Below are 13,081 nucleotides of genomic sequence, written 5' to 3'. Positions count from 1 at the left end.
CTAGATTGTAAGCTCCCAGGGTCAGCCCCTCCCTCCTAGATTGTAAGCTCCCAGGATCAGCCACTCTCTCCTAGATTGTAAGCTCCCAGGGTCAGCCCCTCCCTCCTAGATTGTAAGCTCCCAGGATCAGCCCCTCCCTCCTAGATTGTAAGCTCCCAGGATCAGCCACTCTCTCCTAGATTGTAAACTCCCAGGGTCAGCCCCTCCCTCCTAGATTGTAAGCTCCCAGGATCAGCCCCTCCCTCTTAGATTGTAAACTCCCAGGATCAGCCCCTCCCTCTTAGATTGTAAACTCCCAGGATCAGCCCCTCCCTCTTAGATTGTAAACTGCCAGGATCAGCCCCTCCCTCTTACATTGTAAACTGCCAGGATCAGCCCCTCCCTCTTAGATTGTAAACTCCCAGGATCAGGCCCTCCCTCCTAGATTGTAAACTCCCAGGATCAGCCCCTCTCTCCTGGATTGTAAGCTCCCAGGATCAGCCCCTCCCTCCAAGATTGTAAACTCCCAGGATCAGTCCCTCCCTCTTAGATTGTAAGCTCCCAGGATCAGCCCCTCCCTCTTAGATTGTAAGCTCCCAAAATCAGGGCCCTCCTCTCCCTCTTGTATTGAATTGTATTGTCTCCCGTTATATTGTAAAGCGCTGAGCAAACTGCTGGCGCCATAAATCCTGTATAATAATAAAGAAAGAACCAGGAGTTGGAGGAAACAAGATTGCAACACCAATGGTGGAAGAGTCCAGAAATATTTATTTCATCTAAAAAAATCTTGGCTAACAAGCCACAGCGTTTCGGGGGTTATCGAGTGCCCCTTTCATTAGGACGTAAAGTGACGGTTTGGACGATAATAGGGGATTCAGAGGAGTTTGGTGAGTTCTGGAGTACAATGGCCTCTTCTTCTAAAGCAGGGTTCAACAGCTGGCCATTGTGAACAATCCTCCAACTGCTTTGGCTTGTTACTTTATATTAGATCTTTATAATGAAACTCTCTTCTATTCAGGACTCTAAAACCCTTTTCAGTAAACACTTGAAGATCTGTAGTCCTTTTAATGCTACACAGTTCTCAAACAAACTCTCTGTGTGGCTTGTCTAGCAATTCTAGATCTCCACCATGCTGGTAGTTTTAAGTACCACAATGGTCGCCATATGGCAAGGTTAGGAGGCTCTTCCACCCCAGGTGTGTATCACTTGGCCTTGATGAGGGAATGGTAGATGGGCTTGATGATAACATGGAGATGCAGAGAGTTGTCGATCAGGTATTCCGAGGTGCGTTTCTGCAGGTCGGCGTGGGCCAGGAAGTCGGACACTTCTTCGGTGCTCTGGTGGACACTGTACACGTGCTTCACGAACACTTTGCCATGCTGTCTCTTCACTCCAACAAGCACGGTTTTCTGGAACGTAACGCCAGCAAAATCTAGACCGCTCATGGCTGAATTCACTACCAGCCGCGGTTTTCCTTCTTCAAGGCGGTTGGATTGGGAAGCACTGGACACGGACTCTGAGTAGACCGGTCGAAGGCTAACGGGAAGCCAGCGTGGGGAAAAAAGCGCATTCCAAGTAATTTTCTTGCTGGAGTCATGGTTGCTTGGGCCTAGTTGTGTCTGAAAGCTGAGGCTTCGGTCATCCCTGGCTGGATTGTTGATGATCCATTGGGAACCCCAAGACGAAGACAAATAATTCCGAGGAATAAACATGCTGCAGTTTACATCAAAGTACTTTGCGAAATGTAGCGGAGAAGATGAATGGAACTGAAAAGCTTGAAACAGAAGATCCTGGATAAAGTTATGGTAGGTGGCCAGTAGGGTTGACTGTTTCTGGATCTGGAAGAGTTGGTGTGGTGGGATCATTGGGTATCTCATAGATCTCAGAACCCTCTCAATAATGGAAACATTTGGGCTGTTCTTCATGATCCACTCTTCCACAGCACTAAAGAGTTCTAGCTCACTCTGCAGAACAAGATCGGAGCGCTGCACAAGGGACACCATGAGGTCGTCACTCACCGTTGCCCACTCGCTGCTGCTCATCACAGTGGAAAGGTTCCAGGCCAGAAACTTCAGACAGCTCTCCTGAAGTATTTCATCGCTCATGGTCACTGCATAATGGTACCAACTCACTACGTGGCCCTGGGATGACTCGCTAGCTAGGTGGTTCTTCATATACTCTGTGACACCTCTCTGAAGAGCAGGAACATGGTACTTGCTGGCCAGCCGATGCAACGAGATGGCTTGGCTTAACTGGATTGAGATTTCCCCGCAGTAAAAATACCTAAAGGACAGATATAGATTATTGCTCGAAGATTACAAAAAAAAAGTTAGAATAGCATCTCAATAAATGAAAGTTCGCCATGCTCATGTCAAGTCTAGTGCAAGATGGGTTCTGGTTGGTTACGGTGGGTTATGGTGAACCTGTACCCTCATTACAACTTTTCAATATAATATTCCTACCTAAAAGCGAACACCGTGTGTTACCTTCATCTTCCAGAAGAGCCTTTCCTTGCCTCCTCTATGATGAGGGCTTAATATCTTGTTACAATGAGCCTCTTTGGCCAGTAGGAACTCTGAAAAGGATGATGGCAGATGGTCACCTGTGTCGGGGCTCATTGACACTTCGACTTTAATCTACTGCTTCAACGTACGTTTTTTATGCTTCTGTGATGGTTTTTTTGAAGTTTTAAAGAAGCTTGGCAGATGCCCCGTACGTGTTGATTTTCTATTTGTTTTAAAGGGGCTCAGATGTACCCCCAGCACAGTAGTACCCCCAGTTCATTAGCACCCCCAGTCAGCAGATCCCCAGATCACTAGTACCTTTCTTCAACAGATCCCTGGCTCAATGGTAAACCCCAGCTCTTCTGATGCCCCATTTAGTAGTACCCCCAGCTCTGCTGATCCCACACTTAGTATTACCCCCCAGCTCTGCTGATCCCACACTTAGTATTACCCCCAGCTCTGCTGATCCCACACTTAGTATTACCCCCAGCTCTGCTGATCCCACACTTAGTATTACCCCCAGCTCTGCTGATCCCACACTTAGTATTACCCCCAGCTCTGCTGATCCCACACTTAGTATTACCCCCAGTTCAGCTGATCCCTCACTCAGTAGTAATCGCAAGCTCTGCTAATCTCCCACTCAATAGTAACCCCTAGCTCTTCTGATGCCCCACTCAGTAGTACCCCCAGCTCTTCTGATCCAACACTTAGTATTACCCCCAGCTCTGCTGATCCCTCACTCAGTGGTAATCTCAAGCTCTACCAATCCCCTACACAGTAGTAACCCACAGCTCTGCTGATTCTCTAAAACAAAATCCCAGCGGTGAATAAATACCACCAAAATAAAGTTTTATCTGTCTAAAAAAAAATGTCCGGATTGGAAGGGGGGGAAGTGTCCGGACTGGAAGGGGGGGAAGTGTCTGGACTGGAAGGGGGGGAAGTGTCCGGACTGGAAGGGGGGGAAAGTGTCCGGACTGGAAGGGGGGGAAGTGTCCGGACTGGAAGGGGGAGAAGTGTCTGTACTGGAAGGGGGTGAAAGTGTCCGTACTGGAAGGGGGTGAAAGTATCCAGACTGGAAGGGGGTGAAAGTGTCCAGACTGGAAGGGAGGGGAATGGAAGGGAGGGGAAGTGTCCAGACTGGAAGGGGGTGAAAGTGTCTGGACTGAAAGGGGGAGAGGGTCCGTACTGGAAGGGGGGGAAAGTGTCTGGACTGGAAGGGGGTGAAAGTGTCCGGACTGGAAGGGGGGGAAAGTGTCCGGACTGGAAGGGGGGGAAAGTGTCCGGACTGGAAGGGGGTGAAAGAGTCCGTACTGGAAGGGGGTGAAAGTGTCCGTACTGGAAGGGGGTGAAAGTGTCCAGACTGGAAGGGAGGGGAATGGAAGGGAGGGGAAGTGTCCGGACTGGAAGGGGGTGAAAGTGTCTGGACTGGAAGGGGGAGAGGGTCCGGACTGGAAGGGGGGGAAAGTGTCTGGACTGGAAGAGGGTGAAAGTGTCCGGACTGGAAGGGGGGGAAAGTGTCCCGACTGGAAGGGGGGAAAGTGTCCGGACTGGAAGGGGGGAAAGTGTCCGGACTGGAAGGGGTGAAAGTGTCCGGACTGGAAGGGGGGAAAGTGTCCGGACTGGAAGGGGGGAAAGTGTCCAGACTGGAAAGGGGTGAAAGTGTCCGGACTGGAAGGGGGGTGAAAGTATCCGGACTGGAAGGGGGTGAAAGTGTCCGGACTGGAAGGGGGTGAAAGTGTCCGGACTGGAAGGGGGTGAAAGTGTCCAGATCGGAAGGGGGTGAAAGTGTCCGGACTGGAAGGGGGGTGAAAGTGTCCGGACCGGAAGGGGGTGAAAGTGTCCAGACCGGAAGGGGGTGAAATTGTCCGGACCGGAAGGGGGGGAAAGTGTCCGGACCGGAAGGAGGAGAAAGTGTCCGGACTGGAAGTGGTTAAAGGATCCCGACCAATCCCCAGGCAGGAAGCTTGGTTGGATCAGCCTTTAAGTATGTTTTAAGCCTCAGCAGTAGGAGAGTTCAGGTGGAAGATGTGAGGAAGGTTGAGGTGCAGGAACCTGGGAGGGGGCTCAGTGGGAAGGGGCCTTCCTTCAGGCAGAGTTGCTGGAAAGGAGGATCACTCAAGTTTGGTAGCCCCCTGAGAGAGGACCACCTGTGCAGCAGGGAAGGAGCCAGCTCAGCAGACGGCCTGAATGCACCACCCAACCCAACAAACTCACAGGAAAGGAAGAGTGCATAATCCTACACCCCATGGGCCAGTTAAGGGGCATTCTGGTGGGAAATCTGACTAGCTCCTTACTGGGACTGTTTCAACTTAAAGTGGCAGACCAGGGGCAGACTGACAACTCATGGGGCCCCCAGGCAATACGGGATCATGGGGCTCCTGTGTCCTCACCCACACCCAAAAAAAGCATATGAAAGGTACTAGGGGCATCTCATGGGGCCCCCTACTGACCCTGAGCCCTTGGGCAGTGTCCCAGTTCCCGAATGGTCAGTCCGCCCCTGTGGCAGACACTGGGTCTCTTTGCCCAGGGATTCCTCCAGATAGATGGATGAGAAGAGGGTTCATCTGGGGTCAGGGGTGGTACACCAGGAGAGGCTGAAGAACTCTCCAAGAAAGGACTTTTTTTGCTGGAGGACTTGTAGATAGTTTCCAGGAAGTTGTCTTCAGTTTTCAGTTCCCTTGGGCATCCCATACACCCCTCACCCCATCTAAGTTCAATACCCCTAATAAATGTAAAATAAACCAAGCCCAAGGGCTGTTGACTCTGGAGAGCAAGTCTGTGGAAAATGCGTGTTGCCTGGCTGTGCTCGACTATAGGGGGACCCAAATCTTCAGCAACTCCTAAGGGGGTGGTGCTGCACTACAAACTCACCTTATAAATTTCTCGAACAGTATGGCGCAGTCAGGAGGCTCTTGCAGGGTCACCACGCTCTGGTTGGCTAAGAGTCCCTCAAAGATGTCACTCTGCAGGGTGAGGAGCAGCTGGTGGGCTTGGATGACTTTCACCTCGTCAGAGCTGGTGGTGTGGATGCGGAGGGTGGTGTCAGTGGAGTTTCCAAAATGCAGCAGTTCTTGCAGTCGTTGGATGAGCATGGAGGAGTGATTGAGGAGGGTGGTGGAGACATCACTGCCCACATCGGACTTGTGAGCTGAAGAAGGAAGAACGTACCAGTTAGTTTGCCTTCTACACTCAGAACTCAGAATCTTCTGCTTGGGTTGGGTGTGACACGGCCACTAACCTGCAGACCTAACGTTACAGCCATTAACCCAACCCAGACCTTCCGCCACCCTCTACCCAATCCCTGCCAATAACCTTTCATCAGCCATGTAGGGCAAAGCAGGATGACTGACACCAATGGGAGCTATTCCTATCACTGACACCAATGATGGGGCACTATTCCTCCCACTGTCACCAGTGATGGGGCACTATTCCTCTCGCTGACACCAATGATGGGGCACTATTCCTCCCACTGACACCAATGATGGGGCACTATTCCTCCCACTGTCACCAGTGATGGGGCACTATTCCTCCCACTGATACCAATGATGGGGCACTATTCCTCCCACTGACACCAATGATGGGGCACTATTCCTCCCACTGATACCAATGATGGGGCACTATTCCTCCCACTGACACCGATGATGGGGCACTATTCCTCCCACTGACACCGATGATGGGGCACTATTCCTCCCACTGTCACCAGTGATGGGGCACTATTCCTCTCGCTGACACCAATGATGGGGCACTATTCCTCCCACTGACACCAATGATGGGGCACTATTCCTCCCACTGACACCAGTGATGGGGCACTATTACTCCCACTGACACCAATGATGGGGCACTATTCCTCCCACTGACACCAATGATGGGGCACTATTCCTCCCACTGACACCAATGATGGGGCACTATTCCTCCCACTGACACCAATGATGGGGCACTATTCCTCCCACTGACACCAATGATGGGACACTATTCCTCTCACTGACACCAATGATGGGGCACTATTCCTCCCACTGACACCAATGATGGGACACTATTCCTCTCACTGACACCAATGATGGGGCACTATTCCTCCCACTGACACCAATGATGGGACACTATTCCTCTCACTGACACCAATGATGGGGCACTATTCCTCCCACTGACACCAATGATGGGGCATCATGTGGAACGCTGGTTGGTTGGTCTGGTACTCTTTTGGACTGTATATGGATGCCCCACTTCATCCAAATTTTTATAATATTTTGATACAGTTGATTTTTTTTTTTAGAATTGCTCAGCGTGGGCTTCCCCTTCGGGGGGGGGGGGCCTTTCCTCAGTCCATGTTTCCAGGACACGGACTGTTGAGGGTTGTTTTGATGCGCAGACAATACGCCGGCCACACAAATCTCTTCAGAATCTCATTTGCGTCTTGTCAGTGACAACATGAAAGGAGCTTCGCAGCCCGGTAACCGATGGCATTCAATGGCGGCCTCTCAGCGGAGATGGGACCCCCCAACCCCCCCTCACCCCTATCCCCCCCCCCCCCCCCCCCCGTGCGCTGTTCCGCTCACTCACAGTCTGCCTTTAGAAGTCAACTGGAGAAGCTCACAAAGGCCCATTGAAGGTGTCATCCCGGGGAGGCAGAGCAAACAAAATCCACTGACACCAGCTGGAACTGTTTCCAGAACTTTTCAAAACTCTTTGAAACTGTTTGGGAATAAAACACAAAGAGCTGATTGGCTGATCTCATCCCAGAGAAACTCAGACCTAAAGCCGGCTAAAGGACTGCGTATCAACAACTGCCATTTGTTTGCCAGGACAGTACAAATCCCCCCCAAATGTCAGGACGGTACAAATCCCCCCAAATGTCAGGACGGTACAAATCCCCCCCAAATGTCAGGACAGTACAAATCCCCCCCAAACGTCAGGATGGTACAAATCCCCCCCAAATGTCAGGACGGTACAAATCCCCCCAAATGTCAGGACGGTACAAATCCCCCCCCAATGTCAGGACAGTACAAATCCCCCCCAAACGTCAGGACGGTACAAATCCCCCCCAAATGTCAGAACGGTACAAATCCCCCCAAATGTCAGGACGGTACAAATCCCCCCAAATGTCAGGACGGTACAAATCCCCCCCAAATGTCAGGATGGTACAAATCCCCCTCCCCCAAATGTCAGGACGGTACAAATCCCCCTCCCCCAAATGTCAGGACAGTACAAATCCCCCCAAATGTGAGGACGGTACAAATCCCCCCCAAATATCAGGACGGTACAAATCCTCCCCAAATGTCAGGACAGTACAAATCCCCCCAAATGTCAGGAAAGTACAAATCCCCCCCCAAATGTCAGGACGGTACAAGTCCCCCCAAATATCAGGACAGTACAAATCCTCCCTAAATGTCAGGACAGTACAAACTCCCCCCAAATGTCAGGACAATAAAATCCCCCCCCCCCAAATGTTAGGACAGTACAAATACCCCCAAAATGTCAGGACAATAAAAATCCCCCCCAAATGTCGGGAAAGTACAAATTCCCCCCAAATGTCGGGAAAGTACAAATCCCCCCCAAATGTCAGGATGGTACAAATCCCCCCAAATATCAGGACAGTACAAATCCCCCCAAATGTCAGGACAGGACAAATCCCCCCAAATGTTAGGATGGTACAAATCCCCCCCAAATGTCAGGACAGTACAAATCCCCCCAAATGTCAGGACGGTACAAATCCCCCCAAATGTCAGGACGGTACAAATCCCCCCAAATGTCAGGACGGTACAAATCCCCCCAAATGTCAGGACAGTAATAAATAATGAATCATAAATAATAATAATAATAGCAATAACAAGAGGAAACACTGTGCACTTTTGCTGCTGGGTCATAAAAAAATAATAATAATCCTAATAATATTAGTAATGATAAAATTAAGAGGAAATTCTCTGCACTTCAGCTGTTGAATCATAAATAATAATAATAATAACAATACTAAAATATAGAGACAACACTCCTCACCTTTGCTGCTGGACCCAAAAAAAAAATACTAATAATAATCCTAATAATACTACTAACAATAATAATAATAATAATAATAATAAAATTAAGAGGAAATTCTCTGCACTTCAGCTGCTGAGTCATAAATAATAATAATAAAATATAGAGGGACTTCTCAGCATTTCTGCTGCTGAATCATAAATAATGAATCACATATAATAATAATAATAATAATAACAATACTAAAATATAGAGACAACACTCCGCACCTTTGCCGCTGGGTCAAAAATAAAATACTACTACTACTAATAATAATAATAATAATAATAATAATATATAGAGGGACTTCTCAGCACTTTTGCTGCTGAATCATAAATGATAATAATAATATAATCAATAATAATAACAATAATAAAAAATATAGATGGAACACTCTGCGCTTCTGCTGCTGAATCAAAAATAATAATAATAATAATAGGAAGAAGAAGAATGGAAAACACTCCACATTAGGATGGCATACGAAACACATAAGACGACAAAAATTGCATTTCAAGTGGCACCTTTGTTGCGCAATCCATGGCGCAGATCGTGCCATCATTACGGGATAATCACGCCAACACCCTGCACTCCATTGTTCCTTAGAGTTTAATAGCAGCTGATTAAATGGCTACAGAGCTACCAAAAACCGGCCAACCGCGCATGCCGCCCACACACGGTAAAAGCAATTATTCAATATTCCTTCTATTGTTCTAAATTCCAAGCAAAATTGAGTATACTTTATTTTGGAGTTGTATTGAAAAGTTGGAAAACTTCAAATCATTTTTGGTCTGATTGCGCAGTGTGTTCGATGCATAACTGAACTTTGTATTTTCATTTTCTGTTCGAAGGAAAAAAAAAAAAATCAGGATAGCATTTAAATTTTTTGGAGTTTTGCAATTTAAATAAAAGAAAAACAACAACAACAACAACAGAGAATGCACTTGTATGGTAACGCGGAGTGTTTGGGGTTTTGCCATTTAAATTTAAAAAACAAAAATAAAAAAACAACAGAGGATGCACATGTATTGTAACACGGTCTCTTACCTGTAAAGATTTCCTCCTAAATTCTATATTTTTAAAATAATTTTAAAAAATATAATAATAATAATGATGATAATAATAATAATGATAATAATGATGATAATAATAATATTAAATCTCCAGAAAACAACGCCAGGCCTTGTAGTGTTTTTTTTTTGCCTTCCTCTGTATATAGGATACGGGTGAATATAGAATTCTGTATATGGAGGTTTTTTATTATTCATTCTTTTTTTCTATTGGTTGAATTACAAGACTTGTATCTTTTTTCAGCCTATGTAACAATTGAACGATGTAACATTTCCCCGAGTGACAGGTAGGATGCGGATTATAAAGAGAATGAACTCTCTGAGGATGCAGCTCCTCTGCGCTCGCAGTGATCTGTGCCAGCCAATCAAAAGTTACCTTTTTTATCTCTGACAGAGGAGATTGGTGTCTCCAGGCTGCTGTAGTTTTACAGATCATTGCGCTGCCTAGTTAAGTCCCCGGTCACGCTGGATGCGATTTGCATGCGATTTACACGCCATGCGACTTGCACATTTCATGCCAAGTCGCACCCTTTTGTCCGCAATTAAAGCGGTGAGTAAGGTAAGTCGCGCGATTTCAAAGTCGGGTTTGATGTGACTGGGGGTGGACATGATCCTGTTGGGGGTCAATATCCATCCGCCGGTCCTGAAGTCTCGGGGACTTACCTGCATGCGCAGTGATGATCACAACGATCAGTAAGGCCAGGCACTGCCTTCCCCAGCCAGGGCGAGGTCGGTGGCTCCTCTCCATCTTGCGGGGTGCACACTGAACATTTTCTGGTGGGGGGCTCAGGCTCCTCTCCTTATATACAGGGGTCCGGTCCTCCCGGGCTGGCGCTGCTTGCTCATTGGTGCATCTGGAAAAGAGCCATTGCCATTGGAGACAGTGTTTATCCCCCCCCAGGAAGCCACAAAGGTTGCATTGTCACCGCTGATGGGACACAAGAGACAAGTGAATGGAGTGGAAGCGTTCACACCCTCCGAGCAGACAGGGACGCCTCTGCATTAAAGAGCAACGCACGTCGGTGGGAGCAGCATTGTCAGACTGCAACCCCCCAAATACAGCCATACACCTCCAATTCCTGATCAATTCATACTGTCAGTTCTATTATTTGTACTAGTAGTAGAAATAGGTATTTATTTAATATTAATTATTAGTAGTTGTGGCTGAAAAAGCTGCATTAATGATTAGTATTCAATTATTTATTATTATTATCCATGTCCTATATGTCCTATAGAATGATCTTTGTAATAGAATGTATTATTATTATGAACAATAATAATACAAAATACATCTCTCCCTCGCTCTCTCCCCCCTGCTCTCTCTCTCTCTGCCTCTCTCCCCTCTATATCCCCCCCTCCCCCTCCTTCTCTCTCCTTCGCTCTCTCCCTCCCTCTACCCCCCCCTCTCCCCCCCATCTCTCCCTCTCTCTCCCCCCTCTTTCTCTCTCCCTTCTATCCCTCTCTCTCTTCCTCCCTCCCCCCTCTTTCTCTTCCCCCACCCCTCCCCTCTCTCCCTCCCTCTCTCTTCCCTCTCCCCTCTCTCCTCCCTCTCTCTCTCCCCCCCTATTTCCCTCTATCCTCCGTCTCTCTTTCTCTCTCCTCCCCTCTCTCTCTCCCTCCCTTCCTCTCTCCCCCTATCTCTCTCCCTCTCCCCCTCTCTCTCCCTCCTCCCTCCCTCTCTCCCTCCCCTCTCTCCCCCTCCCTCTCTCCCCTCTATCTCCCTCTCTCTCTTCCCCCCTCCTCCTCTCTCCCCCCTCTATCTCCCTCTCTCTCTTCCCCCCTCCTCCTCTCTTTCTCTCCCCCTACCCCCCTCTCCCCCATCTCTCTCTCTCCCTCCCCCCTCTCTCCCTCCCTCCCCTCTCCCCCTCTCTCTCCCCTTTATCTCCCTCTCTCTTCCTCCCTCCCCCTCTCTTTCTCTTCCCCTCCCCCCCCTCTCCCCCCCTCTCTCTCCCTCCCTCCTCTCTCCCTCCCTCTCCCCCCTCTCTCCCCCCTCTCTCCCCCCTCTCTCCCCACTCTCTCTCTCTCTCTCTCCCCCTCTCCCCCCCTCTCTCTCTCCCTCTCCCCCCCTCCTCTCTCTTTCTATATATATAAAGAATACATAAATAATTTAATACATTAGAAATGATTGATCCTGACAGAAATCTGGTCAGCTTGTAGCTTTTTTTAAACTCTTTTTCTGTTGCACTGATATCTTATGTGTTTATTTATCCAGCAGTTGCTGTGCGGAGTGTTCCCACCATTTATTATTATTATTAGCAGTTCTGTTATTAGTAGTATAATAATTATGCATCGCGGGACTGTGCACCCCCCCCCCCCCTAGTGGAGTTCTGTATATCTCGGCATGCAATTGGCATCCCCTCTGAATGACAATGGAGATAAACTCAACTTTAGAGCAGAATGTCACCCAAAAAGGATAAGTTGTGCTTTTCCGCCTCCCCTCCCCTCCCCCCTCCTCCCTATTTAAAAAAAAAAAATATTCTTAAAAATATTTTGAAATATATAAAAACGCATTTCAGCATGTAGTATATATACATTTGTATATTTGGGAAGAATCATTTTAAAATATATTTCAAATATATTTCTCTTCCCTGTGGATGGGACCGGCAGGTCACCGGATGAAATGGAAGGAATATCCTGAAGCACGCAGCGGGCGCTAATGTTGGTTGTGGATCAGCTGGCGATGCGGTGGGGAAGGTTTGCGTTGGTCAGTGCGCCGTCCTGTCCCCCGCATCGGTTAGGATTGATCTGCACTGGCTGGGAATAATTGGGTCACATACGGCGGCACTCACACAGCAACGTATTGATAACCGGAATGGTTTGGCGCCCATAATATCCACAGAGGGGCTCAGCTGCGGCTCCTGCGGACGGAACGCATTAGCAGATGGAGAGCGGAGCCCGAGGGGGGGAGGGGGGCGTCTGAGCTGGGTCACATCAGGGTTGGACTCCACAGAGGCTGGAACACAGTGTGGCCCCCCCGGGGTGACGTCCCTGGCTGGGGGCAAAGTCAAGCTTCTGCCTGTGTCTGCCATCAATTCCTTCTCCAGCAAGGCATGAAAATCCAATCCAATGTTCCCTGCGCCATCGGCTCCGAGTGACAGACAACCCCCCCCCCAAATACAACCCCCCCTCCCCCCAAATACAACTCCCCAAATACAACCCCCTCAAATATGACCCCAGAAACCCCCCAAAATACAACCCCCCCTCCCCCCAAAATACAACCCTCCCAAATACAACCCCCCCAGAACACAACCCCCCCCTCCCCCCAAAATACAACCCCCCCAAATACAACCCCCCTCTCCCCAAAATACAACCCCCCCAAATACAAACCCCCCACTCCCCCCCAAATACAACCCCCCCAAATACGACCCCAGAAACCCCCCAAAATACAACCCCCCCTCCCCCCAAATACAACCCCAGAAACCCCCCAAAATACAACCCCCCCCTCCCCCCAAATACAACCCCAGAAACCCCCCAAAATACAACCCCCCTCCCTCCCAAATACAACTCCCCTCCCCCCCAAAT

The 13,081-nt window shown here is 48.8% G+C and overlaps 1 protein-coding gene across 1 annotated transcript; it reads right to left on the bottom strand.

Annotated features, from left to right (window-relative positions):
• Window positions 1-727: 727 nt before the first annotated feature.
• Window positions 728-10,496, bottom strand: BTBD17 (BTB domain containing 17). Its single transcript, XM_089663897.1, has 3 exons — window positions 10,223-10,496; window positions 5,355-5,631; window positions 728-2,262 (listed from the first exon to the last, which is right to left on the bottom strand). Exons 1-3 carry the CDS (start codon window positions 10,305-10,307, stop codon window positions 1,182-1,184), a joined length of 1,443 nt encoding a protein of 480 aa, XP_089520023.1. The 5' UTR covers window positions 10,308-10,496; the 3' UTR covers window positions 728-1,181.
• Between the last annotated feature and the right edge of the window lie 2,585 nt (window positions 10,497-13,081).

Source organism: Staurois parvus, unplaced genomic scaffold, assembly GCF_062004578.1.
Source record: "Staurois parvus isolate SC_StPar_1 unplaced genomic scaffold, SC_StPar_1.0 ptg001797l, whole genome shotgun sequence".
Taxonomy (NCBI): Eukaryota; Metazoa; Chordata; class Amphibia; order Anura; family Ranidae; genus Staurois; species Staurois parvus.
Note: the sequence above shows the minus strand (reverse complement) of the source record. Positions and strands in the feature narration are given on the sequence as shown.